The sequence below is a fragment of the Rhinoderma darwinii genome, chromosome 7 (genome assembly GCF_050947455.1).
Source record: "Rhinoderma darwinii isolate aRhiDar2 chromosome 7, aRhiDar2.hap1, whole genome shotgun sequence".
Classification (NCBI taxonomy): Eukaryota; Metazoa; Chordata; class Amphibia; order Anura; family Rhinodermatidae; genus Rhinoderma; species Rhinoderma darwinii.
In genome coordinates, this window is record NC_134693.1 from 19,754,715 (window position 1) to 19,782,036 (window position 27,322).

Consider the following 27,322-nt stretch of genomic DNA (forward strand, 5'->3'; position numbering starts at 1 on the left):
CCTCACACTGTGAAGCAGCTTCATGCTGATAGGACAGCGTCTGAGGCTGTCAGATGGCTCCATCTCAGGAGTATAGCTGGTGTTGACACCTACTTGTCTGGTATCGGCTCATTTACATATTTAGGAAAAGCTCATACATTTTAAGATCTTTTTGGGACACAATTTTTACTAGCATACTCCGTGTGACAACGCCTATTAGATTAGCTAGGAGATTGGGCATTAATAAACTAAAAAAGGTGCATTATAGTTAAAATACAAGTGCTTATAAAATGAATGAATATATAAATAGATGGTACTGGACATATAGTGAGGGGCATTGATACCATTTGATAAAAAGTAAAGTCAACCTCTCGCCTCTGAAATGGCTGCTTACAGATAACAATAGATTATTTAAGTGTGCAAAATATTTTTTGGGTCTTTTTTTAATTTAGGAAATATTGCTGCCTGGCAATCTTTAGTTGCATTACAGTTTCCCACCAGCAGAGGGCTGTGTCAATCACATTGATTGTGCCTTTCTTAGGGCAGTGAATTCTAGTATTCAAGTATATATATATATATTTTGCAATGTCTTGTATTGGGGAGGGTTTAGTATGATGCTTTTATGAAAGTAGGAGGGTTTTTGTTTTGTACCCACTGTTCCCACCTCCTATTTGTTAAGGAATAAGTTGGTACGTTGAATGTATGACAGACATGTAGTGGTCTGTACATTGCTCTGGTCTATTTCGCTGTTCAAATCTCTATATATCGCAGTTCTATTCCTCAGCTGCCTTTTTTTGTGCTCTGTAAAGCTAGTCGTGTACTCTGACACATTTTCCAAGCTACGTATTAAAGAAAAAAAAAAATCCCCGTAAAGCTCAAGGCTATCTTTAAACAAGATTTTGTGTCTATCTTTAATTGCGTTTTCCAATTTTCTTTCAACAGTGCCTACAACTGTACTGGCAGAAACACCACCAGTTCAGCTGCTCGAGACAACCGTATCCACCACCACCACAACTTCACAGAAAGCTCTAATTAGCACTACATCCGCTGCAGGTACAAAAGAAGGAAGTAAAGGACTCAAGCCTCCAGCAGTCCTTTCTACCACAAAGAATCCTCCGCCAACCAGCGTCTTCCCTTTGCCGGAGAAGTTCTGTCTAACTAAGGATTTGAAGGGGATCAGTTGGCCGCAGACGCAGAGAGGGATTCTTGTGGAACGCCCCTGCCCCAAAGGAACTCGAGGTACATTAATATTTTAATTTTTTGTAGTATCCAACTTTCTGACATTTAAGATGCCTTATACAATCGGAGCTCGAATAACAATGTGAATTGTATCAATGTTCTATTTGTATTTTGATCAGGCTTAAAGAGGCTCTGTCACCACATTGTGCAACCCCTATCTGCTATTGCAGCAGATAGGCGCTGCAATGTAGATTACAGTAACGTTTTTATTTTTAAAAAACGAGCATTTTTGGCCAAGTTATGACCATTTTCGTATTTATGCAAATGAGGCTTGCAAAAGTACAACTGGGCGTGTTGAAAAGTAAAAGTACAACTGGGCGTGTATTAGGTGCGTACATCGGGGCGTGTTTACTACTATTACTAGCTGGGCGTTCTGATGAGAAGTATCATCCACTTCTCTTCACAACGCCCAGCTTCTGGCAGTGCAGACACAGCCGTGTTCTCCAGAGATCACGCTGTGACGTCACTCACAGGTCCTGCATCGTGTCAGACGAGCGAGGACACATCGGCACCAGAGGCTACAGATGATTCTGCAGCAGCATCGGCGTTTGCAGGTAAGTCGATGTAGCTACTTACCTGCAAACGCTGGTGCTGCTGCAGAATCAAGTGTAGCCTCTGGTGCCGACACGATGCAGGACCTGTGAGTGACGTCACAGTGCTGCACTGCCAGAAGCTGGGCGTTGTGAAGAGAAGTGGATGACTCTTCTATACACAACGCCCAGCTAGTAATAGTAGTAAACACGCCCCGATGTACGCACATAATACACGCCCACTTGTACTTCTACTTTTCAACACGCCCAGTTGTACTTTTGCAAGCCTCATTTGCATAAATACGAAAATGGTCATAACTTGGCCAAAAATGCTCGTTTTTTAAAAATAAAAACGTTACTGTAATCTACATTGCAGCGCCTATCTGCTGCAATAGCAGATAGGGGCTGCAAAATCTGGTGACAGAGCCTCTTTAAAGTGGTTGTCCAGCTTTAGAAAAAAACGGGTGTGCTTTTTTCTAGAAACAGCGCCACTGTTGTCCATGGGTTTTGTCCGGTATTGCAAAGCAATTGTCCACTGTCACTTGGTCTCATTGTTGCTGGATTATTGGAATCTTTCGATCATTCCTATATGAGCTGGCCTTAAGGGGTTTTTAGACTGGGCGATTACCTGCCAGACAAGCATTCATCGAACGCTCGTTGCCGATAATTTCTCTGTGTAAAAAGGGCAGCAATCAGCAGATGCACGAGCATCATCTGCTGATTGTATCGTTTTAAAAAAGTTAAATATTATCATTGTCAGCAGCACATCTCCCTGTGTAAACAGGGAGACGCGCTGCCGACATGATGTATGGGGACGTGCGATCGGAGTAGCAACTGCTCGTCCCCATCCATAGCTCCTTGTGGCAGGATCAAACGAGCGCCGATCAATGATATCTTGTTCCATCAGCCGGTGTAATAGGGGCTTTAGACTTCCCAACTTTCATTGTAATCATTCGATTTATTTTTTTCCAGAATGACATTGAAATTGCGTTGCCTTTCTATTGTAACTCATTATCTTCGTTTTTAATTATGCATTTAATTTTGTATTCTAAAGGAACGGCTTCATACCTCTGTGTAATCACCACTGGAACCTGGAACGAAAGGGGCCCAGATCTTAGCAATTGTACCTCACATTGGGTCAACCAGCTAGCTCAAAAGGTTGGTTAGATAAGCTGTTAACGTTTCCTTGTATTACAATTCTTGGACATGTTGACATAATCTTTTTGACTTTTCTCGCAGATGATATTTTATGTATTTCTGATGTATTTTTATGTTTTTATTTTTTTGTTTTTACAGATTAGAAGTGGAGAGAACGCTGCTAACCTTGCTAATGATCTGGCGAAATACACTAAAGAACCAGTGTTTGCCGGTGACATCAGCTCGGCAATTAGACTCATGGAACAGCTGGTGGACATCTTGGATGCTCAGTTACAAGAGTTGAAGCCCAGCGAGAAGGACTCTATTGGGCGAAGCTATAACAAGGTAAGAGTTTGTTTTGGTGATTCCCTTGGTGAAAGGTCTTATTGTGGTGATTTCAGATCTTGGTTCTCAATTTTACCGTAAATTGTTCCAGTGTGGACCTTAAGAGCTCGTTCTTTCGAAGCACGAGTGTGTTTGATGACTCACTTGGGACACATTCTCTGTATATATTGCTTGTCTGAGTCGAGGCTTTAACCGTGGTTGCACATGTAGGTACTCTACATTGCTTGAACCTTTTTATCTAAACATCACAAGGGTAGCCAATGTGAGGGGTGACGCCATATTCATGTCAATGCAACATACTGGACCTGTACAATTTTTGAAAGTCTGGTTCCTTTTTGCTATGGACTACTAGTGAAGATGTTCTGATTTTATATTTTCAATATGGCTGACTTTGCTTGTACAATACCACATCTGTCTATATGATGGTTTTACATTACTGAAGCATATCTTTTCAATCTAATATTCTGGTTCTCTTTCTGCAAAGCTGCAAAAGCGAGAGAAGACTTGCAGGGTTTACTTAAAGGTATTATTTCCAATTACCTCCTTATGTCTTGTGGTTCCCTTCCTCCACACCATGCTGCGCGTCTCTGTCTTTGATGCTTAGCAGCCAGCCCGCATAGACTCAGCCCAGAGCTGGAGGAACTTCATGAATACCTTGCAATTACCTGAACGGCTGCGCTGCATGCATCAAAATCCGGTGACCGCGGTGCATTTGCATGTGATAAAGCACTTTGATAGACTGTACCTCTAGGAATGTATTTAGGAATAATCACTATCCTATTGGACTGCATCTTAATAGGTGCAAACCACGTCTTATTATTTCTGTCTTACTTCTGCGCTCCGATTTGAATCATTATTTGTAATTTAAGGGGAAAAGTAACTGTTTTTACTGAACTGGCATTTCTAATTTTCCTAATTCTCTATCACCCCTGTCACAAGCAGCTGTGTATTATACTGCGTCCTGACCTTAATTTCTGACCGGTGTCATTTGTGTTGCTCTCCAATGAATTCCTTGGTCCAGATAAGAAAAATAAACCTCTTTTTAAATTACGGATGAAACGCCGTCTTCCACTATGCAAATGAAACAATTCCCTTCCTGGTGACAGAAGACTCATTTGAACTTGAGATTAGAAGCCTCAATCTGTGTTTCTTTGTCACTAATGAAGCTGGCCTCAACAGAGCAATTTCTGTCCCACTTCAGTTAATGGCTAAAGCCGTATCAACCGGAGCTTTTGACTATTCTGTTTTTCTGTTAAAGCACCAGAAATCCGTCAGTGGCATTTGGACGCGTCTACAGCAGTATCTGCTAGGAACATTGCCTTGACTGGCTATTAAGATGGAATAGAATAATTAATTTTCCTCTCACAGATGCTTTGCGACCACCTTTAACTCTCTCACTTGTCTCGCTAAACTGTACAATTTTGAGTCTGAATAGTAGATTATTATTTTACTTTATAAGCTCTGAACATCTTTCAAAGTGTATTCCACAAGATAATAGGCTGGGAATTAAAATTCTATTTTGGTTTGCCAATTTCCAGGTGGATTGGTGGGGGGCGTTTGCGTCTAGACTTTAATGTGACAAGTACCTGTCGAGCTTGGAGCTATAATAAGTACCAAATATACACGTGTGTGCTACCTGGTCTTTTTTTTTTTTTTACACCAACGTTGACATTATTATTGCATTTGACCATTGGAGAAGCTTTCTGGCACTGGCCTATGAGATGATGATGGATTGTGTGTTGGGTGGCTGGTGGTCTTCACATGATGTTTCAATCTTTAAGAGCTCATTAGGCCATTTTTTAGCTGGCGGTGACCTCCGTATATGTAAATCTTCTCATAGCTCTAGGGAGAGCTGTTGCTATTGATCATTCTGATGTCCATTTTTCAAACCACCGATCAATCTCCCATGATTTGATGAATTGTTCTGCGTAATTGGGCCATAAGAGCCCACTGATCGCAATCACGATCTCATTGTCCTTTAGGATTAGAGCTTCATTCTGGGCAGTGAGCAGTTGGATATGTGTTTTTGAATTTAGATTTAAAGGTTCTGCTGATCAGATCTGAACAAAAATGTGTATACTCAGATTATGTTGGGTTTGTTCTTAGGACATCGTTGGAAGGGAAACTGTGGTAGATACGTTGTTTTTTGGCCCCATTTACATCGTGTTTTTTTCCTAATGTTTAGCGTATAATCTGGGAAAGCTGTCTGTATACGTTAAACGTTGGCTATGACGGTTGCCATCCATCACCGTAGACTATTATGGCATCCAATAAACGTATAGATGTCATGAACTTGCATGATGGCCTATAAGTGACGGATGCCACTGTTGGGCATCAGTCACAGGCATACGTCACCCGTAGACTCAGCATTTTGTGACATACGTTAAGCAAATGGCAATTTCATGATGTACTCATTTAACAAATGGCAGTGATGAATGCTACACAGGGGTATACGTCACCGTAGGCTCCTATATTAAAAAAAAAAAAAGTATTCTGTGCAGTATACATTTTGTACAGGACGTTGAATGGAATAGCATAGTCTACTACACTATTTCATACCTAAAAGAATATTTTTTTTTAAAAAAAGGTATACCGACCACCAGTCCAAGGGAGGCCAAGAGGTTTGGCCGCCTTTAGGACAATGGAGCCTTATTGACTTGTTTAGTGTGTACGTTGGGAACCTTTCTTGCATACAAACTAAACGTAATGTGAACAAGGCCTTTCTCTCTTTCTTTTGACCTGTGGAATAGGTCTTTGCCTTTTGATATCACATACCTTTTTCTTTATTTTTCTCTTGGCAGGATTTTTTTTGGCCTAATGCCCGCCTTTGGCAGGAATACTTTTGTTAGTTGCCTCCCTTTGGCTAGGATGCTTGGGCATGATGTCTAAGTGAAATAAATTGCGTAGATTGGCATTATTTAATAGAAGGTTTAGCCCAATGTATGTTTCATGATGGCACGCTGCCTAGTTTAAATACATTTGAAGCATATATGAAAGGCCTGTTTAGACGTCTTCTTGCAAGTTAATATATGCCTTAAATACAGCATGACCAATAATTACCAAAGTATTTTTCTTTTGGCTATATTTTCTTTGTGTATGCTTTAAAGTTACTAACAAGTTTACAATTAATTTATTTAAGTTCCTGCTCAAGACTTTATTTGATGCACGTGTTTCATTCATTCCAGGTGTACATCTATTTTATGGCCATTTCTATTTAAAAAGATTATCACTTGTAGTGAACCGATCTGACGTTTGATGACTTTTTATGCTGTATATCAGTTGTCCCGAAATGGTATGATCTTTACTAAGACTTAATGGTGACCTCTCGATTCTCTCAGGCAATTGTAGACACCGTGGACAATCTGCTGAGGTCTGATGCTTTGGAGTCTTGGAGAGACATGAATTCTTCAGAGCAAGCACACGCTGCCACAATGTTACTGGATACCCTTGAGGAGGGGGCATTTGTACTAGCGGACAACCTGGCAGACCCCACAAGAGTCACCATGCCCACGACCAATATAGGTAAGAAAATTTGAAGGCATAGCAGTAGCGTTTCATAACGGGTGTAGCACGCCATCCTTGCAATTATTAAACTTCTTTAATTGCTAATTAACGAGGGAGGTTTACTGTGATTCTTGTGATATTAATTGAATTTTGTTTTAGAGTTGATTGTACAGGGAGGTAAATCTGTGTAAATAGGTTCCCTCAGCAAAGTAAAGTTTAGCTTGGGGAGCGTGAAATGGAGGCTTTGAAAATTCCCAGGTTTGCAGGTATATTGAGTTGTTCTAAGCCTATCTAATACCAAAGGAGCTAAAAACCAGAATATCTTGTAACGTAACATTATAACGCTATTAAACAGTGTTCTGCTGTGGGGCTGAAGATTTAAATTTCAATGTGCCTTTCATATAACTTAAGCACAGTTTTCTATTAACAAGAGACTAACAGAGCCGTTCCACTGTTTTCCCTGCACACATGTTGAGCGAGCTCATAATAGCCGCATTGTAACACTACCGTCGTCTTTCTCGACTCTTGTTCACCGTAACCAGTTCTCGAAGTGGCTGTTCTCAATACAGAGGGCCAGGTGCAAGAGTTGAGATTTCCTCAGGGCAACAACGAAGAAAACCTGATCCAGCTCTCTGCGAACACCGTCAAACAGAACAGCAGGAATGGTAAGTCGCCGGGCACATGTTCCGACTTCTATTGTTCCAACTCTCAGATCTGTAACCTTAGCATTGGAATTATTAGCAAATGGTGATTCCTTTAAGAGCTGCAGAAACATCTGTAGAGCAGCTCTCGTTTCTGCTGTTTTTTATTTCTTTAATGAGGGTCCGACCATTTGGCCGTGGAGTAACAATAGTACTTTCTTATTAAGGGTAACGGCAGGACACTGTTATGCATTGACTAATTTATTCTTCCGTTTTTTGCCAGGGTTAGCCAAGTTGGTCTTCATCAAGTACAAAAGCCTGGGCCAGTTCCTCAGCACAGAAAATGCCACCATAAAACTGGGCAGTGATCTAGCCGGTCGGAACAGTACACGTGTTGCCGTGAACTCGGACGTGATCGCAGCGTCCATCAACAAGGAGTCTAGTCGTGTGTTCTTAACGGACCCTGTGTACTTCACACTAAAGCACATTGATGTGAGTGCCAATATAGATTTGGAATGGGGAGGGTGGTTGGGGTATCGAAGTATAAAGTAAACGTTTCCATCAGGATTTGAAATGTGCCTCCAGGTCACAAGGAGAATTTCTTTCAGTCATCGAACATAAAATTAAATGAAATTCGGATCAGTGATTATTAGAACTTAAGTGTATTCTTAATGAAAGCTAATTCAGTAGCAACATGAAAATGTAAATGAGTCTAATTCATTTGTGAGTGAAAATTAACTCTTACCTTATCAGCAGGGCAGCTTAATCTAAACTCTGATTACTCCGTATAAATTAGCAGGTTTAAATGCTTCCAAGTGTAAGATCTGCTTTAGATGCCAACGTTAGGAAAAACAATGTAAATCTTCTCCGTTGCTATGATTCTTTAAAGTACGTCTTGTCCTTGAGTGTTACTTACCTCCGCATAATGGAAGAGCAAAGGTTATTCAATCCAACAAAACCGTATCAGGAATATCATGGATCAGTCAACCATTACCCAGACATCTCTTGTCTTGCTCTTTGGAATAGGTGGTTCTTCCCAAATTAGGAAGGTCAAGTTCTTTGGAAAATATCAGTATGGCCAGGTTCACACACAGTTTGGTGACCTTTTTAAAGTTACTTTTTTAACCAAAGCCAGAAATAGTTCCTAAAAGGGAAGAAATAAACTTTTGCATGAAAAACAAACAAAAATAATCAAAAACTGTGTTGTGTGAACAAAGCCCAAGGCTAAGCTATCAGAACATGTAATGTGCTCAAGCTCCGATATAGACAGTTGACTATGAAGGAATGCATACTGTATCCTATGGTCAGGTCATATACCCATCGCATCCTCGTTAAGTATCTATTCATGTGAATAAACCCTAACGAGACATATCACACAGTCAAAGTTTGAGTGGCCCACTAAAAAACAAGTGGGTCTTCCAATAGTCCAAAGAGTCAAGGTCTTAAAACCCTTTTAAGTGCCGTCAGAAGAACACACATGCACGTTTTTCTATTCATAATGCTCCCAATCCCCTGCGTCAGTAGTACCAGATTCCAGGGTCCAAATATGTGCAGGTTTATTGTTCGATATTGTAGTGTTCCTCATACACTCTTTTAAAAATGTCATTCATGAGAATAGTCCCATCTACCTTAATACGGCATAAAATGGCCAACAGTCCTTGTCATTGTGATTTGGCCGGCATCTTTTTATGTGTGAGTGCAGTTTTAAGAATAGCTACCATCACTATATACCTAAATTAATAGGATGTTTTCTTCTTGTGACTGAAAGCTTGCTTCCATCTCCTATTGATGACTTCACTTTGACATCATTCACTATTTTTGTTTTTGCCTGATTCGCACATGACCAGATAAGTGGGTCCCATGCTTCATTGTAGCTCTCTTCGCTTTTGTACATGACACAGAACCTGTTCTCAGTGAAGACATGAATTAGCATGTGCAAATTATTTTTAACCAGATGAATCGTTATTATTTTAATGTTCTATACGCCTTCATTACATGTTAAATGCAAAAATCCTTAATAGATCCTTTTAATATTCTTTCGACTGCGTATTCAGTAACAATGCTTTAAAATACTTCTAAATACAGCTGCCATTTCCTTAGACCATTTAACCACTAGAGGTACCGACCGGTAGCCCTTGATGCAAATATCCAAAAAGTTATTAAAACATTATTAAAAAAATATTAGTTTAGCGGAAGCTTTTAAAGTAAAAAAAAATCAGTCGACAATTCAGTATAGACTAAATAGGAGAATATCTTTAGGATTTATCTTTAATATATTCAAGTATTTTCTGGTTTCCATTTCATATAACTCACAGGAAGCTAACAGGTTGCTTTTGGGTTATTTTATATATTTTTTTTGTATATTTTTTCTTTTCTGTGCTGGAAGTAGATGCAGTGATTATTGTGGAGTTTGTTGCTCTCCTTAGTCAGCTCCCTTACTGTGTAACACTGAGTAGATTTCTGTAGTGCTTTATCTCATTCAGCGCTAAATAATGGATTTTCTGTCCTTGAAAGAAAAGTGCTGCAGCTAAGAGCTGTTAAAAAAAAGAACCTTGGAGACTTGGAATGATCCTGATAACGGGGAATAAGATCTAAAGCACGTTCTGTTCGAAAGTTTAGACAAGGCTTGTTCATTGTGTCTGGTTCTTAGTGAATTGATAGGCTGAATTCCGGTATTGGTGCAACCCACACTATGGCTACCCCCGCTACGTGGGCTCTATCATTTTAACAACCCTGCTACAAAGTTAGGGTTGCCCAGGGTTTTCATTTGGGAGCCCCAAGTGAAAGAGCTGAGCAATTTGCATCTAGTTGTCCTTGTTATTTTTTACTGCAATATGCCATAACTGCTTGGTTTCTCTTGGAATGGTCTTCAAAAAAAGGGCTCTTGATTGCCATCTCTCGTTGTTCAAGTTCTAAGTACGTACGGTGTTTTATGTCAATCTTATGGGACCGTACGTACTTATCTAAAGCCATGACGTATACCTAAGCAGGTTAAGAATTGTATACTTGCTGAGACTTGCAGATTCCACGCTACTCTACACATGTCCATTCTCCAACGTGAGGGTCTAGATCATAGATTTTTGATTCCTATAGTTGATGCTTTCTAGGTTTTAATATATGTATATATTTTTATTTTTTTTACTATTCTCAGCCCCACAATTATTTTAATGCCAACTGCTCTTTCTGGAACTACTCTGAAAGAACGATGATGGGATATTGGTCCACACAGGGTTGCCGTTTGATAGAAACCAATCTAACTCACACAACCTGCGCTTGCAGCCACTTAACCAATTTTGCCATACTCATGGCCCATCGAGAGATTGTGGTATGTATCTCCTTGGCTTTTGTCAAATAATTTTTATTGCATTTAACTAAAAAAATTACATTCTGTAGTTGTCTTAATCTTTTTTAGATTAGAAATGATTATCTCATACTTCTTGCGTTGCACAGAGATGACATTTATCTTTATTCTGTTTATATAAGAACAGACTGAATTATTTTTGGAGTGAACTTCAGTTTACGTACAGGAAAAGGAGAGGAGTGGGTTGGGAAAAGGAAGTAGGATGGAAGCAAGAACAATAGATTTCAGTTAAGGCATCTAAGACATTTCTTGGATGAGTGATATCCTTAATAAAATACATTGACGTTCTTTTTTAAATCTATTTAAATTGTTGGATTGGTCGGACTTATTTTATTTTTTCCACTTTTTGCATCTTCCTCCCTAAAGCCCAGTACTGTTTCATACTAAAGGCTTGTATTTTATATTTTCTAGTACAAAGACAGTAGGCACGGACAGTTCTTGGATGTCATCACACGAATGGGAATAGTTATCTCTCTGGTCTGTCTCGCCATTTGTATTTTTACATTCTGCTTCTTCCGTGGTCTCCAGAGTGATCGAAATACGATACACAAGAATCTTTGCATCAACCTGTTCATTGCGGAGTCTTTGTTCTTGATCAGCATTGATAAAACAAGCAACATGGTGAGGATCCTAGTTTATTATAAGATGACTGTTTCCCTTCCTACGTATTCTGATTTCTGAAATCTAAAACGTGTTATTTTGTGTCCATTCTCTGATCGTAAAAGGTTTGCGCCATCAGGACCAAATCCCCTCTCATAGAGCATCTCTCTTTACGATGTGCTGGTCACTGGGGCTCCAATTACTGGAACCCCCGGAAGATTATCTTTAATCACACGAGGCATCTGCCAGAGGGTCTACTAGGGTACCCCGGAGCCAGACGTGTTCTTTACAGCAACTCTCTGCTCTGGTTAATAGAGAGTGGTCCCTTACTGTAGCATCCTCCTTTATCATGTTCATGATCGGCCACATGGTCAGGGACTTTCCTGATGGAGCAGCCCATTTAACTAATAAAATACTATGAGCATGTTAGACGTTGGGAGCGTTTCCCGGCATATATTCTGAAAGTAGCGGCTTCGTTGTATAGGCCATAATAATAGGATAACCTATAAACGAGTGAGTTATTTTTTCTCTCGGGTTATAATTTCCATTTACAGAACCGGTTTCTTTTTTTAAATACATTTTCTCAAGCAGGTTTAATTCCTTGAAAGATGGATTTTTTTTAGTAGTGCTTAAATAATTTACTGTAGTTGGTGCACTGCCTTCAATTAATTCTCAATCATATTTCCAGGTCAAGTTCATGTATGTAATCCCCAGCGCACCCATATTTTACTGCTTTACAAAGATACATTGAGCTTGATAATTACAAGTTCAATTGTCTCATCGTTCTTGGACCTGTTCTTTTCTCCTTAGATCGCCTGTGCTATTCTCGCTGGTCTCCTTCATTACTTCTTCCTGGCGGCCTTCGCCTGGATGTGCCTGGAAGGAGTCCAACTTTACCTCATGCTCGTGGAAGTATTTGAAAGCGAATATTCAAGGAAAAAGTATTACTACGTTGTCGGTTACCTCTTCCCTGCTATTGTCGTTGGAGTCTCGGCCGCTATCGACTACGAAAGTTATGGAACTGAGAAGGCGTAAGTATTTAACCACTACAACTTGTTGACTAACAGATGATGTAAATTTAGCCGGAGTATGTTCTTCACAAGTAACCGTGTAATTCTCACCTTGCAAATGGGTTGTCTGTTACCCTTCAATCTAGTGCTCAAGAATTTCAGATTTTACCTACCCGTTATACAGGAAAACTATGACTTTTTGTAAAAAAGGGAATTCAGAAAATATGCACAGTCCTGATGAGTGTCTCTCTAGAAGTAATCATTAAATGCAATGTCTCATCACAGAGAACCCCTTTGAACCAGCTTCCGAGACCCCCGACAAATACTACATGGGCGGACCGGGTATATTCGAGGGAGAGTTGCTGCTTGTTACCACTCTTTGCTATTAATAATAGGGCAAATGCAAAGGGGTTGTTGCGATGAGTGAACTTCTTTAATAAGTACTTGTAGAATGTAAGCTAAACACACAGATGGGATCCACTGTTCTGTTTGTATACCAAAAAAGTAAAAACGGATTGCGGTGGACTGTAAGTGGTATTTTTAGTACCGAATCTTAAAGGGGTTGTCCCACAAATTTACTTTGACAATTAGTGCTTTTACTTTTTGCTAAAGTTTCCATAATGTCCATTCGTTGTAATAGAGAATGAACGTGCACGCTCCACCACACGCTCCACCATTTTCTATTGATCGTTCCTCGCGAAAAGTCTCAAACAAACCCCTTAATAAATAGAACTATAAAAACTATTTATTTTTTTTACCAAAGTATTTACTCTTTTTCTTTTGCCTTTAAAATAGCTTCACTGTAAACACCTTTTGTATTTCAAGGAAAATAATGGGACTGCGAGATTGTTTATCAGACCCCATAGTGACAGCTAAAGTGTACTTGTATTAACAGAAAATATTCAGTCTGTAACTTCCGAGCGTGGAAATGGAGAACCACTGCGTGAAGCCTGGACTGATCAGTTTATGCATCATTTAGCCTAATGTCAAATGTTTCATATTTTTTCTTTATTTTATTTTTTATGCTGCTTAAGTCCCACTTGGGTTATTTTTTAATGTCCTACTGGTTTTCAGCAGAACATGACAGCTGAACATTTTATGTCTGTTACATTCCAGTGAGACGCCTACTTTGCATATGTCATAAAGATAAAAGGCCAAATTTGAGAATTACAAAAGAATAGCCCGGGCAAAAATAAAATAGTTTTTTTTTTTTCTTTTTTATAAGGAACTGCTCTGATCACAGATTTCCTGCTGAAATCCTAATCTATAAATCAAATCATTTGTAAAGTAAATAAATTATGCCCTTGTAACATAGTCAGATGGCCGCGCTGTGGTTCACTGACAGCCCCTCTGTCTGTTCTGCAAAGATTCCTCAATACCAACATCACATTGGCACTTCGCAGCGCAGAGATGATTGGTGCGGGGAACTTTTTGTTATGAAGCATGATTTCCAAACTCATTTGTATTAATTTTATGCTTTTCCATTTGAAAGGTGCTGGCTGAAGGTAGACAACAATTTCATCTGGAGTTTTATTGGTCCAGTGGCTTTCATTATTCTGGTAAGATGTTCTTCTCCTTCTCCTTATCCTTTCATAAATTGTTAGTCATTAAATTTGCCATTTCTCTGTAAGGATCCGATTAATGGCTCAAATCAGATGTCAAGCACCACTCTGTCTTTGTATATTTTATTGTATTTTTTGCTTTTACTGTTGTAGAAGCAAATTTGTTAAAGTAAATTACTTGGTTGAACATTCTTCCTTTTTTTTTTTTTACTTTTGTAAAGGCTAACCTGTTATTGCGTGTGTGTGTGTGTATGTGTATGTGTATGTGTATATATATATATATATATATATATATATATATACACTCTATTGTAGAAGCTAACCTGTTGAACTAGAGTACTTGGCTGGTCATTATTATTATTTTTTTTTTATTTTTTTTACTTGAACTTGTTTCGGGAGGAGTTACTTATAACTATAAATGAGTTTATATAGAAATTCATATAATAAACTTCTTGTAAATTCTAAAACTGTCCTTAGACCATGTGTTGTTTGAAAGATCTTTCGGACAGACAAAAATAAATGGCCATTTGCTCCAATAATACGCATGTTCTAAATCAATGGGTTTTGCAAATGAATACTCTATCCTCATGCTCCCAATTGGCAGCAAGGGTAGCGCAGAGAGCTGCACCACCTACACATCAAAAATGAAAAACCAGATATAAAAAATTTGAGGAAACATGATCCTGCATGTAAGCACCACTGTTTTTGTGTGCACTTTTTTTCTTGGATGTCCAAAATGCAAATGATCAGAAACAATGACTGATGTCTCTTCACTCTGATTTAATTAAATATCTAATCTCATATGTATCATGTATGGCTAGATCTTGCCCTAACCCACCTCGATGTTCCCTTAGAAGGGCCATTAAGCAGTAAGTACTAATTGTTGAATCCTATATAAAGGCAGAGCTTTTACCCCCTGTTCCTGAACATTCGTTTTCTTGAGTAATCGTTAAAGGGCTCTAGTGCAGGAAGGAAGCTGATGCTACAAAGGACGTCTTCTCTGTAGGATTTCCACGTACATAAAAAAAAATGTGTTGCTTGTATTGATTATTAGTCATCCTAATGTGTTTTTCACCTTGGTCCCTCTTATTACGAGGGCAAAACTGCTGTCACGTGTGACAAATTGATGTTGATTGTTGTAATTGCTCCTTGTAAGGAAATCTCAAGTGAGGCCAAACCCTATTAAGTTTCCCCGATGACTTGTAAAAATCTGTCTAGCCCGTTTCTTACGATCCATTGATGTCACAGTAAAATGTACACAGACTCGTGTATCAGATGGAAACATCTGTGAGTAGTCTTCCTTCGACTTTATGAAGGTAGCAGCGAGATTTATTGGTCTTCCCGGTACGGGGTGCTCACCACTTGGATCCTATTATAAAGCTGCTAACAAATGCTTAGAAATATGACCGCGTTTGGGTGGAGACTCTTTCCTGAACTATTAACTGCCTGTCTTGCTGGCTTTGGAAGAGATTCCCTTGGGTGGCCTCATGTGTCCAACTAAACAGAATCTTGGTCTCCATTACTATAGGGAGGAACAAATGTTATTCATTGCTCATCACAGGCATTTAATAAGAATTCTCCTTATGCAACATTATTTTGATTGGCTCCGTTTGTGCTAACATGACCCAAGTCGGAATTCTGTGGGTTCATTGTGGTGTTTTTGGGATTATCCTTTACATAAAATATATTTATTGTGTCCCATTTGTATCACTCTTATACTGCTTTGGTTCCAAAATGACGAAGGCCAACTTTCCTAGATGGGAGGCATATATTTTGCAAGTGTGATTGTAGGGCTTAAAGTTACTCTACCCATAATATACAGAAAATAAAAATTGGATTTGCTTGAGTATAACAAAATATTAGTCCTGTTCACTCAAACATTAATCTGTTCTTGTCAATGGTTCGTGTTAGGGCCTGTGCATTGACTACGTATGGTCACACACAGAGTCCCTACAATTGCGTATTATGGACCCACAGGCAATCCGTGTGTCGCCATATGCTGCTCCTGAGGCACATGTAACATGGACCAATAGCACTCGGCGCTATATTCTATATCCACATATCCGTAATATGGATGTGTACTTGGACCCTCTTAGAGGTATAGACCTTGTTCACACAATCCTGCTTTTTTTTTTTTTTTTTAAAGCTGAAACTGGGATTTGATCCAAAAATATTGCATACAAAAACTGTGCCAGACTTGCTCTGTATGAACAAGGTCTAATGGAAACATTATGAGTAGCGTCACCCTTGGATTATAGAAAGATGATCATAATTATGAAATACAGTGATGATTAGGCCGCTCTCACCAATGATATTTACCTTCTTGGTGGTGACAAAATTACTTATTTAACCTGTTTAAATTATATTAACCCCTGAGTGACCAGCCTATTTTAGGCCTTAAAGGGAATGTGTTGCCAGCAAAACATGTTTGTTTTTTTTTTTAATTAAACATTTAGTGTATAGGTGATTAAACATTGTTCAAATTTTTTTTATTTTTTTCACGAGTCAGGAAATATTATAAATTAGATTCTAATTTATAAGATTTTCCATTGCTGGTCACTAGATGGAGCTATTCCCAAAATTGCAGCATTGCATGTGGTAAAGCAACCACATTGCTTTTTGCTGCAAAATTGGGAAAAAAGCACTCGCTCTAGTGAGCTCTGAGAATCCCCCCCACCTTTATCCTGGCTAGTGCCGGGATAAACGAGGGGATTGAACGGTCTAACCTCCTACACTGTGTGTCGCCATTTTTTGAGCTAACACACAGTGTAGTAGGTTTACATACAGTAGTAAACACGCACAAACACGAACATACATAGAAATCTCTTACCTGCTCCTGCCGCCGTGGCTCCCTCCGGCCCGCATGCGCAGTTCCCACACAGACGGCGTACACAGAAGTGGATGGGACGGGACCCGTTCGCAGTCCCTATGGGACTGTGGCTGCCGTATTCCATGTCTGTATGTGTCGTTAATCGACACATACAGAAATGGAAAAAAAAATGTCAGCCCCCATAAGGAAGAAAAAGTGAAAAACTAGAAAAAAGTAAGACACAAACACACAAATAAATAAAAACGTTTTTAATAAAACACTAACATTAAACTGACATGAAAAATAATTTTGTGGTGACACTGTTCCTTTAATGACCCAGCCATTTTTTAACGTTTTTCCATCACCGCATTCAAAGAGCTATAACTTTTTTATTTTTGCATCAATATAGCTGTATAAGGACTTGTTTTTTTTGCGGGACAAGTTGTGTTTTTTTTTAATAGCACCATTTTGGGGTACATATAATTTATTGATGAACGTTTATTAATTTTTTTTGGAGGTAATAGAAAATAAAACGCAATTTTGCGACGCTTTTTTTTTTTGCGTTCTTAATTGATGCCGTTTACAGTGTTACATAGTTTGTACGGTTGAAAAAAGACACATGTCCATCAAGTTCAACCAAGGGATGGGAAAAGGGAAGGGAAACATTTCTACACATAGGAGCTGATATTTTTTTGTTCTAGGAAATTATCTAGGCCTTTTATAAAGCATCTCCTGTCCCTGCTGTGACGGCTCCTGCGGCGACTATTCCATAGATTCACAGTTCTCTTGTCGCCTCTGCAGGTTGAACCATTTTTCTCCAGACGGAGGGAGTGCCCCTTTGTTTTGTGAGGGGCTTTTACATGGAACAGGATTTCACCATATTTTTTGTATGTGCCATTAATATATTTATATAAGTTAATCGTGTCCCCCCTTAGGCTGGATTCACACGAGCACATTACGTCCGTAATGGACGGAACGTATTTCGGCCGCAAGTCCCGGACCGAACACACTGCAGGGAGCCGGGCTCCTAGCATCATAGTTATGTACGATGCTAGGAGTCCCTGCCTCGATGCAGGACAACTGTCCCGTACTGTAATCATGTTTTCAGTACAGGACAGTAGTTCCATGGAGAGGCAGGGACTCCTAGCGTCGTACATAACTATGATGCTAGGAGCCCGGATCCCTGCACTGTGTTCGGTCCGGGACTTGCGGCCGAAATACGTTCCGTCCATTACGGACGTAATGTGCTCGTGTGAATCCAGCCTTAGTCGTCTCTTTTCAAGGCTAAATAGTTTTCATTCTTTTAACATAATAACTTTATTCAGTGGGTCGTTAGGCGCAACGATATCAAATGGACATGTTTTTTTCTATTTTACTACTCTTACACAGTATAATAGTTTTTATTTGTTTGTTTGTTGCAATTTTTTTTAGTGTCTCCACATTTGAAGAGCTATAAAGTTATATATATATTTTTATCGCCGATGCAGCTGTATGAGGGCTTTTTTTATTTTTATTTCTGCGGGTCGACTTGCAGTTTATATTGGTACCATTTTGGAGTACATGCGTCTTTTTATCACTTTTTTTTTTAATGCAGGATTAACCGAAACAGCAATTTTGGCAGTATTTTATTTTTTTTACGTGTTCGCCGAGCGGGTTAAAGAACATCATAGCTTTAGAAGTGGGGTCGTTACGGATGTGGCCATATCAAATATGTGTAACTTTTTTCTTTTTTTTGTTTTTTCATAATTGGGCATTTTGCAAGCGAAAAAAGTGGGTTTTGAATTATTTTTTTTTACTTGGAGTTTTTATTTATTAACATTATTAAACTTTTTATTTTATTTTTTATTAGTCCCACTAGGGGACTTCACTATGCGATCATTTGATAGCTTTTATAATACACTGCAATACTTCTGTATTGCAGTGTATTATTGCCTGTCAATGTAACACTGACAGGCATCTGCTAGGTCATGGCCTAACAGGCATTCACTAGAGGCACACCTGGGGTCCTTTATTAGGCCCCAGGCTACCATAGAAGCCAACGGCACCCTGCGATCACATCACAGGGTGCCGATGGGGTGAGAGAGGGAGCCCCCTCCCTCCCAAACCACTTAGATGCGGCCCGCTTGAGCAGCTTCTCCAAGCCCTTAGCTACCTCCGGCGGCGCTGCTTTATTCTGATGCAGCGCCGTAAAAAGGCGTGTTGGCGGTCACTAACGGGTTAAGTCATTATCGCTATGGCTATAATGGTTAATATATCAGTACTGTAGAACAAGACATGGACCGCACATCCACAATATATACAGTACTTTAATATATAACTGCTAGGCAAACATTTTGTTAACATTTTGATCAAATTATAGAAGCCCACTTGCCACTGCACGGCGACCTCTTTAAAGCGGGTCCCTACTTATCTGTTGCAGCACCGCATGGCGGTCACTGCAACACCTCTCCCGCAAGCAACCCAGAAGCCCAAAAGCATACATTCTGCCAAGTTTCGTTGGCTCTGAGCCATGTCCCCGCCCCCCCCCCCACTAGTGCAGCACTACAGGCAAGAGACACTACCACACAGTAGCACAACATGTGAACAGATTGAATAAGCTCACTTTACCATGCGCTCCTAGTGGCCAACTGAGAGCACAAGAGCAGAAACACTTATGAGGCCATTCCCTAATTAAAATCATCTGGGCCAAATGTGCGGAGTTCTGGTGCCAAGAAAAAAAAAATACAATGGCGGTACACTGTATAATATGTCAGTATTGTAAAACAAGTACAATTATAATGCTTAACAAAATGTGGACTTCTGGCTATGATATGAATGATTTACTATGGGGAATTGTTTAACTTCAATATCGCTGGTCAGGCTACTGATCTGGAATACATCGACGGTCTCCTCAAGGAGTTTGCTTTAAGTTGCCCAATGATTAACCAGTGATCTGTAAAACATGGGAGCAACCTTCTACCGCTTACCAATTGGATTTTTTCTTTGAAAGTTTTCCCATAAATTTCCCCCAAGAAAAGAAGTGCAGGTAAAGGGCATCAATTGACCACTATCAGCTGGAATCCAGTGCTATTTACTAGCATCTACAACTTTATTATCCACGAGTAAATTGTTTCGCCTGGAAAGTGTGGGGCCTTTGGGAGCTTTATTCCCAACCTCAAAAATGAAACGGCAGGTAGCAATCACGTCGGCATGCCGGAGAGAAATTCATCTCCTGCAATTGCTTTGCCCTCTAGTTGTCCTAAGTTAGTCTCGTACCTGATCTTACATCATGTGCAACCACCGATTCCCTTGCAAGAATTTTGCACATTTCGACAGTAAGCGGATTTGCTGTGCACACAAGTTTTTTGTTTTTTTTTCCTCTCCTGCATTCGGTTGCATGTATAGGATGCAAAGCACTCATCGTCTTGCTGTCATAGTGCTGACTGCCATTCCTATGGTGGTAGGGTTATTATATCTATGAAGAGGGAGCATGTAAGTAATGAGCGTTGGGATACCATTAGTATGCCTGAAATGGTTTAATGAAATCTTAGATCATGACACGTCAGGATCTGTTCTTATCATTCGGACAGCTCCATCTGCGTCTTTAATAATTAATCCAGTTCACAAAGAGTTCATTCTTGCGCACTCATTTAGAAACCTTCTTTAGAGAAACACCTCTTTGCCTGCCAGTCCCAGGGAGAAATTGTCTTCTGCCTGGCTAGCTGCAACGATATTGAGACACAAGTGCAGTTTTAGGACCATCCACTCACCAGGTAACAAAAGCTCCGGGGAGGACAATTTGGGTCAGAACATGTGCAGTTCAGCTGGGTTACTTTAGAATAGTGTTTTTCTTCCACTGTCTTATCATATCCATGTCAGCACTGCAGGCTGTGTGGAATGAATTTTTAAATGGAAGGCGCAGGCAGACATGATTCAATTGAGCAGGTTATAAAACACACAGCAAAACTTGTACTGTGTTTGGGCAAAAGAAGAAGCTGTAATGTCTTGCATAGCATAGTAGTACTCTACAGAGGACAGATCTGTGGTCTGCTTCATCTACGAATTCACCACCCTGACTTTTTAGAAGGCCAAGCTGCGTTCAAATTCGAGGATTCGTAACCAAATACAAGCCTAGCCATGTGCACGTGACAAAGACCAATCCATGTTGAGGGTTAGCACCCCAGAGTGGGCAATAAAGATCACTTCTAAATGGCAGCTACTAGGGGTAGTTCCTAAAAAATACAAGGCTGGTTTTAAGAACTTAGACCTACAAATAATGGGTTATCCTTTCACCCGCATTCTGCTATTTACTCGGCTTGCGGCTTTGGGGCTCATATATCAGTCTTCAAATAAAACAATATGGGCACTTGGAAAAAATTGATTATTTTCGAACGTTAATATATATCCGATAATATATATTTGCACCCAATCAATGACATGCAAGTTCCATAGTTCATGTAGACCGCATCATTGGGGGGGGGGGGTGTACTGGTGGCTAGAAAGTTGGAGTTTGCGATGATCATCTGATCACCATTCCCCTTCGGCTTCTAAATCTAGAATTTCCATATTTTTGAGTTATGATAGTTACATAGTTACATAGTTAGTACGGCTGAAAAAAGACACATGTCCATCAAGTTCAACCAAGGGAAGGGAAAAGGGAAGGAAAAATTTCTACACATAGGAGCTAATATTTTTTTGTTCTAGGAAATTATCTAACCCTTTTTTAAAGCCATCTACTGTCCTTGCTGTGACGGCTCCTGCGGTAGGCTATTCCATAAATTCACCGTTCTTACTGTAAAGAAGCCTTGTCGCCTCTGCAGCTTGAACCTTTTTTTCTCCAGACGGAGGGAGTGCCCCCTTGATGTCAGGCTCTCTACTGACTTGAATGGTTAAAGTGCAAAAATTACCACTGTAAGATGTTAGCAGTCAATACAAATTATAACGGATAAGTGCCAGGAATTTTGAGAATTAAGGTTGGAACCATTGAGATTGACATTGTAAATTTGGACAGTTTTACCACTCCAACATTGGTGGCTAATTGAATATAGGTAGTTTTACCAACCTGAACTGCTGTAGTTCGAAAGGTTCTCAAAAATGAAACCATACTGCACAAGCTGAATGCATAAGGGTTGATTTCCTTCAGGTGTCCTATTTTATGAGCAACTTCTGCCCATTGTGTATGGGGATGTGACTTATACAAGGCTAGAAAAAGTTGTCTATTGTCTATGGAGGACAATAGCTATGTACTTTAAAAAGAAAAAGCACAAACATATGTCTCTGTTATTATTGTGAGTCCTTACATGACAGAGATGGCCGATTGCCAAGCTGAAGCATACACCCTCGTAGCAATTCCTGACGCCAACAAACACACACACATTGTTCTAATTATTCAGGGTGTGGTGAGCAGAATTCGAGGCTTCCTATAGTCTGACTTTTACCATTTCTCATAAACCTTCACATCTGGATGTTCTGCCCGGTAGGTCGGGAAGCTGGTGAAGGTTTGAATGCCAATTTATAATGCGGAGGATCTCCCACGGGGTTTATTATGACTTGAAAAACCTCTTGAGATCCCATACAGATAGTTATTTAAATGATTAAAAGACTGATCACCTATTGAACACACAGACATCATCAATCTTTCTTCTGGCTGCTCTAACGAGACTTTGTAATTGGTTTAAAGCAAACGTAATTTGTCTTGAATAAGACTACAACTTGATTTACTTGAGTAACGTATACTAGGTTTCTACCCTTACATAATCACATGATGGCCACATAACAGTAATGCGATCAATGTTTATATCGTTCTTTCTCCTATGGTTGATTTAAAGGAACACTGTGAGGAAAACTGATAGGCCATAGTGTAGGTCCTGATGGGGCGCTGCTTGATATGGGGATACAAGGAACTCCAAAGAGTGTCTGCGTCATGTACAGACCTCAAAGTGGGTCAGTTTTCCCCCGAGTTTTCGTTTAAAAGGAAACTTTTTTTCAAAAGTTTGTAAATTTTAGTTTAAATCTACACATCCTAAATTAAGTTATTTCTTGTTTTTATAACAACCTACTTTTTTTAATAAATATTTTTATAAAAATGAATCTGAGGTTATCATTAAATAGTAGTTCAAACTTGTTGAATATATTGTCTTGTAGATCAATATTGATAACGAAAGGATAATGGATCCATCAAAGTACAAAAATGGGGAGAATTATTATTTTTTTTCTTCAACTTTTTAGGTAGAGCCAGCCTTTAAAATATTCTAAAAAATAACCCTCCTCTTTTCTATTGGTGCAAATTTCAGGAAAAAAATAAATCAAACATTCTATTCTATGCAGCTACTTATATGTTTGCAAATTTTTCACTTGGGCTGTATTAAAAATAAAATAAAGTGCATCCTCCTCCTCATCCCACCAAAAAAAGGAAGTATATAAGTCATCCTATATGCTTCAATAAAATATATATTTTATGTTAACAAAAAAAATGGCTAAATTGTTAAATGGTATATGTATTAAATATACCAATTGTGTATACACTAAAATAAATGTGCAGTAGATGGAGGTCTGTGTAGCAGATGGAGGTGGCTTCAGCATCCTGTTACCATATTTACTTTCTCCCTTACAAGTCCTCAGTGCCCCATTTAGGTTTATTTCTCGTGTGTCCCTAAGTCCCCACTTAAAACTCCTTTGTAAGATGGCTAAATGTTCACTCTTATTTTGCTCATTCTTTCCATTCTGTTGGCAAACTATGTTTGAACCTTATTAATAATGAACGTAACTGGTGAGAGACATAATTCAAAGTGATGGTCCTGATGTCAGTCTAATGTGCATTGTTAGATTTCCCAAATGAATTTTTTGTATGCTGCATTTTCTAGTGTTTGGTCGACTGCCCTTCTTTTCTCAAACCGTCTCGCATATTATCCAATAGTTTGAACAGCGGTCACCGGGCCTCTTTAGCCATGTTTTGTTATAGATCATAATAACCCTCTTTTCCTTGGGTGTTAAAGAGGAACGGCCATTTAAAAAATTATTTTTAACTACTGATTTATATTGTTTTATGGACCACGTAGATAACTACGTTATACTGTATTTTAAGAAAGAAAAAAATGAGCACTTGACCTTAAACGTTCTAGAGGAATGGCTTCAATAACATTTCTCTAATATCATTTTTATCATAATCTAGACCTTTAAATCCCCGGAAGTGTTCTAATATACAAATATATTGCTGGAGAGAAATCTGTGGTCTGACTAGGATTTGGAGTGCATTGACGGAGCATGTGAAATTTTACTGTCTCTATTGTGATTTTAGGCATTGCTTTTTAAGCAATTATCTAATATATTCTTTGTAAAAAAAAAACAAAAATTGTCATTTTTTTTCATTAAGGCTTGTTTCAAATAATTGTTTGGCCATTCTGTATGTTGAGCAATGGCCCAAATATGTTCTGCTTTACAACGTACACCATGGACAATGGAGGTCTGGCTATGTCACTCGCATTAAGTGGTGGGTATTGATAACCGGCAAACAACATTTTTGGTCTAGCACCGTGGAGGTGGCCAAGGGGGTATCTGGCAGAGGGCTTCGTGCTCTCCGTTCTGAGTTTTTCTGAATTCTACTAAAAAAAAATCTAAGGAATTGTGTTGTCAATCATCTGGTCCCAATATGTACCTAAAATTGTTGGAAGACAAATATTGGCAATCATCCATCTTTCTGGACTATTGTAGTAGCTCTTATTTGATTAATATTGGCCGATCTTATCTAAACTTTCTAACTTGCGCACTATAAACACATTTTTACATATTTTAACATTTTTTAAATGTTTTTTCTTCACAGCTCAATCTTGTTTTCCTGGTGATCACGCTGTGCAAAATGGTGAAGCACTCCAACACTTTAAAACCAGACTCGAGCCGCCTGGAAAACATTAAGTAAGTGACCTATGTGCTCTCTTCTGAACGGGAATTCTGCATTCACTATTCTGCAGTTTATCAGTCAGCAATAGAGATGTCAGTAGTCCATTAAGCCGGCTACCGTCACGCTTCTTCTACAGTTGTTGTGTGCACTGGTCAAAGATAGATAATTTGTTCCCTGAAATGATGCTACAAAATTGCATAAATGAATTAAAGTACTCCATACCAATCGGGTAATTTCATTTGCATTTAAAATGCAGTTTAAAATGATGTTCTCGTCCACAAGGCTGATATGATTATGTGAGGTTTGTTTTGCTAAATGGCTTTGTGATGTAGGGATTGTAAGTACTTTCCACTCGTAATCCAGCTCTCCACTGAGAATTGACTCTTTAAAACTAATGTTAACTTGCAGATTATCTGATATATTCAACTAATTAAGCAAATGTTTGTTTTAATCCCGATGCCACTTCAATTTTTCTGAAGGAACCGTGCGTTCAGAAGTCCCTTAGTGGACATCCTCAGTGTTATTTTGTGACCTTTAAAAAAAAGTTCTGGCTGTTTCATGGCTGAAGCTCGGTAGGTTCTCAAATAATTATTTAGTTGGTGCTTGCGAGATATTCTAATAATATGAACTCTCTTAAAGCATACAAATAAAAATTAGATCGGTGACTAAAAACTTGGTATGTACATTTGAAAGCAACTTAAACTGAGAAGGTTAATGCCTAGCTTGTTGGGTATGTTTTCTGACACGTCGGTCAATGGGATATCCTAACTTTGTAGGGGCATTGAAAAGGTAGTAGGATCTTAAGGCCATACTCGATGGGTTGCGCTCGAAGAGCTGGACATTGTTGGCCATGCAAGAGGGATTCTATTTTTTCTGACCATGCGCAGAGTTGGGCATTGTTGGTCATGCTAGAGGGATTACATTTTTGTTTTGCTGCCCATTGCCGAAGAGTTGGCCTTTTGAAAGCCCTGCTTGAATGGTTAAACTTTACTAACCATACCCCAGGAGTTAGGCTTGGACCATTGTTCCTGAGAAGTTGGGTGTTGCTGGCTTTGTAGGTCTGGGGACACAGGGACTTTAGTAGTGGTCTTTATCAAGGAGATATATTTAGTAAACAATGGGGTAAGGTAAACTGTCTATATTAGGAGAGTAGGATCGAAGCCATAGATATTTTTTGGGGTTGAGGCAGGCATACCAGTCCATGGAAGCACTTGAGTTTAATTTCACCGAGACATATGCCCGGTCATAAGTTTGTCTTCCTGTGAAAGTGTTCTAATAATATATTCCTCATTGCATGTTGCATGATGGTAGAGAGGTTTTTGTTTTTAGCATCTCTCTCTTTCTCTTTCTTTCCTCTTCCTCCCTTTGTCTCATCTACTCCAGTAATTATCGTGTATGTGATGGCTACTATAATACGGACTTACCTGGGTAAGGTGAATCCTTACTTTAACAATTCTAGCATGATATTCTTTAATATAACCATTATAATCCCTATTCCAAATCCCCATGTAATTTTTTTTATTATAATTTGGAGTTATAACTCCGTCCTACTCCCTTCTTTTTTTATTTTGGCCTTGTGTATAAAAATGCTCCTTTTTCACTGCTCCACTTCTGTCTCTAACAATTTGATTTCTCTCCTCTGCTTGTAATGCTCTCTAGATATGAAGATAATAAGCCTTTTATCAAGTAAGAGACCATTAGCTAGATGTGGAATGCCCTAACTGAAACCTCCATTCCATTTCAGATTTATTTTTTTCAGTTTATTTTTAGTTGGGTTTTACATGGAAATGTCCCTCTCTCATTTCTAGTCGTATTTGTCTCTACCATCCTATTCTGTATTTTGTGTTCCTCTCATTGTGGTTGTAAGGTCGTCCTTCATTATTTTTGCAGTGTATTTTTTAATATTCATTTCAGCTTTTTGTGATGAGACATCATAAACATAAAAGCAAATTCTAGATTTGCGAATAGTAAACTTGTAATCAGGATCCATAGGTTTTCCCTTATTGTTCAGAAGAAGTTGAAAGCTGCTTTGTTAAAGAATATAAAATAGACATAGATCACACGCATGCACTGTTGATTTATATAAGTGCTATCAATAACCTTGAATATATATATAAAAGGTATTTGAGGGTGACAGATATGTAAAATATGGGTTTTGCTTTAATTTTATGCTTACTGATCTTGATGTATTGAAGACCTCTCAGAAATCAAAAAATAATGCATGGCAGAAGCAGGTTGTCTATGACTACTAATATTGGAAGGAAACAAGCCTCACTGGGTTGTTTTATGTCTTATGGGAAAACTCAAATTTTTGTTGCATCCTTTGAACTCTGACCTTGAATATATAAAAATTCCTGGTCTTTACATCTAACCTTCTCGGCATTGATTCGTTTTACAAAACCAAAGATGTCCTCAACCTCAATTCCAGAAGTGTTCGTCGGAGTCACAATCCTATTTAGATGACCAACTGGGCTGTAATGATATATGACGATATTATATATGTAAAGGGCAGGGGGGGATAAAGTTCAAATTGTAGTTTTGAGTGTTACTCATAGCACTTTGTATGTAAATCAGTTTCTTTTAGATGACACCTTGTCCCAAAGCGGTACCAATCTGTATTATGGTCATGCTTTTGTCAAAATTTTGTAGCCTGGTATGGTTCTAGGTACTTTAAGTGAAGGGACAAAGTATCTAATGTTGTTAATTTACTAAACAAACATATGTAAGTT

General features: G+C 38.9%; 1 protein-coding gene across 21 annotated transcripts in view; it reads left to right on the plus strand.

The window, feature by feature from the left end:
- The window catches only part of ADGRL2 (adhesion G protein-coupled receptor L2), a 182,819-nt gene that overhangs the window by 143,451 nt on the left and 12,046 nt on the right, over positions 1-27,322 (plus strand). For 10 of the 21 annotated variants that reach the window (XR_012849964.1, XM_075832902.1, XM_075832903.1 and 7 more), the window contains exons 6-19: positions 922-1,218; positions 2,803-2,906; positions 3,045-3,230; positions 3,715-3,753; positions 6,569-6,752; positions 7,277-7,399; positions 7,659-7,867; positions 10,527-10,700; positions 11,148-11,357; positions 12,147-12,367; positions 13,839-13,905; positions 24,516-24,607; positions 25,977-26,021; positions 26,253-26,279. Coding sequence is in view for 20 of the 21 variants with exons in the window: in XM_075832902.1 (XP_075689017.1) it covers positions 922-1,218; positions 2,803-2,906; positions 3,045-3,230; positions 3,715-3,753; positions 6,569-6,752; positions 7,277-7,399; positions 7,659-7,867; positions 10,527-10,700; positions 11,148-11,357; positions 12,147-12,367; positions 13,839-13,905; positions 24,516-24,607; positions 25,977-26,021; positions 26,253-26,279 (1,978 nt within the window). In the remaining variant the exon portion in view is untranslated. The remainder of the gene's footprint in view (positions 1-921; positions 1,219-2,802; positions 2,907-3,044; positions 3,231-3,714; positions 3,754-6,568; positions 6,753-7,276; positions 7,400-7,658; positions 7,868-10,526; positions 10,701-11,147; positions 11,358-12,146; positions 12,368-13,838; positions 13,906-24,515; positions 24,608-25,976; positions 26,022-26,252; positions 26,280-27,322) is intronic. The other 11 variants (XM_075832907.1, XM_075832894.1, XM_075832895.1 and 8 more) reach the window with 3 other exon arrangements.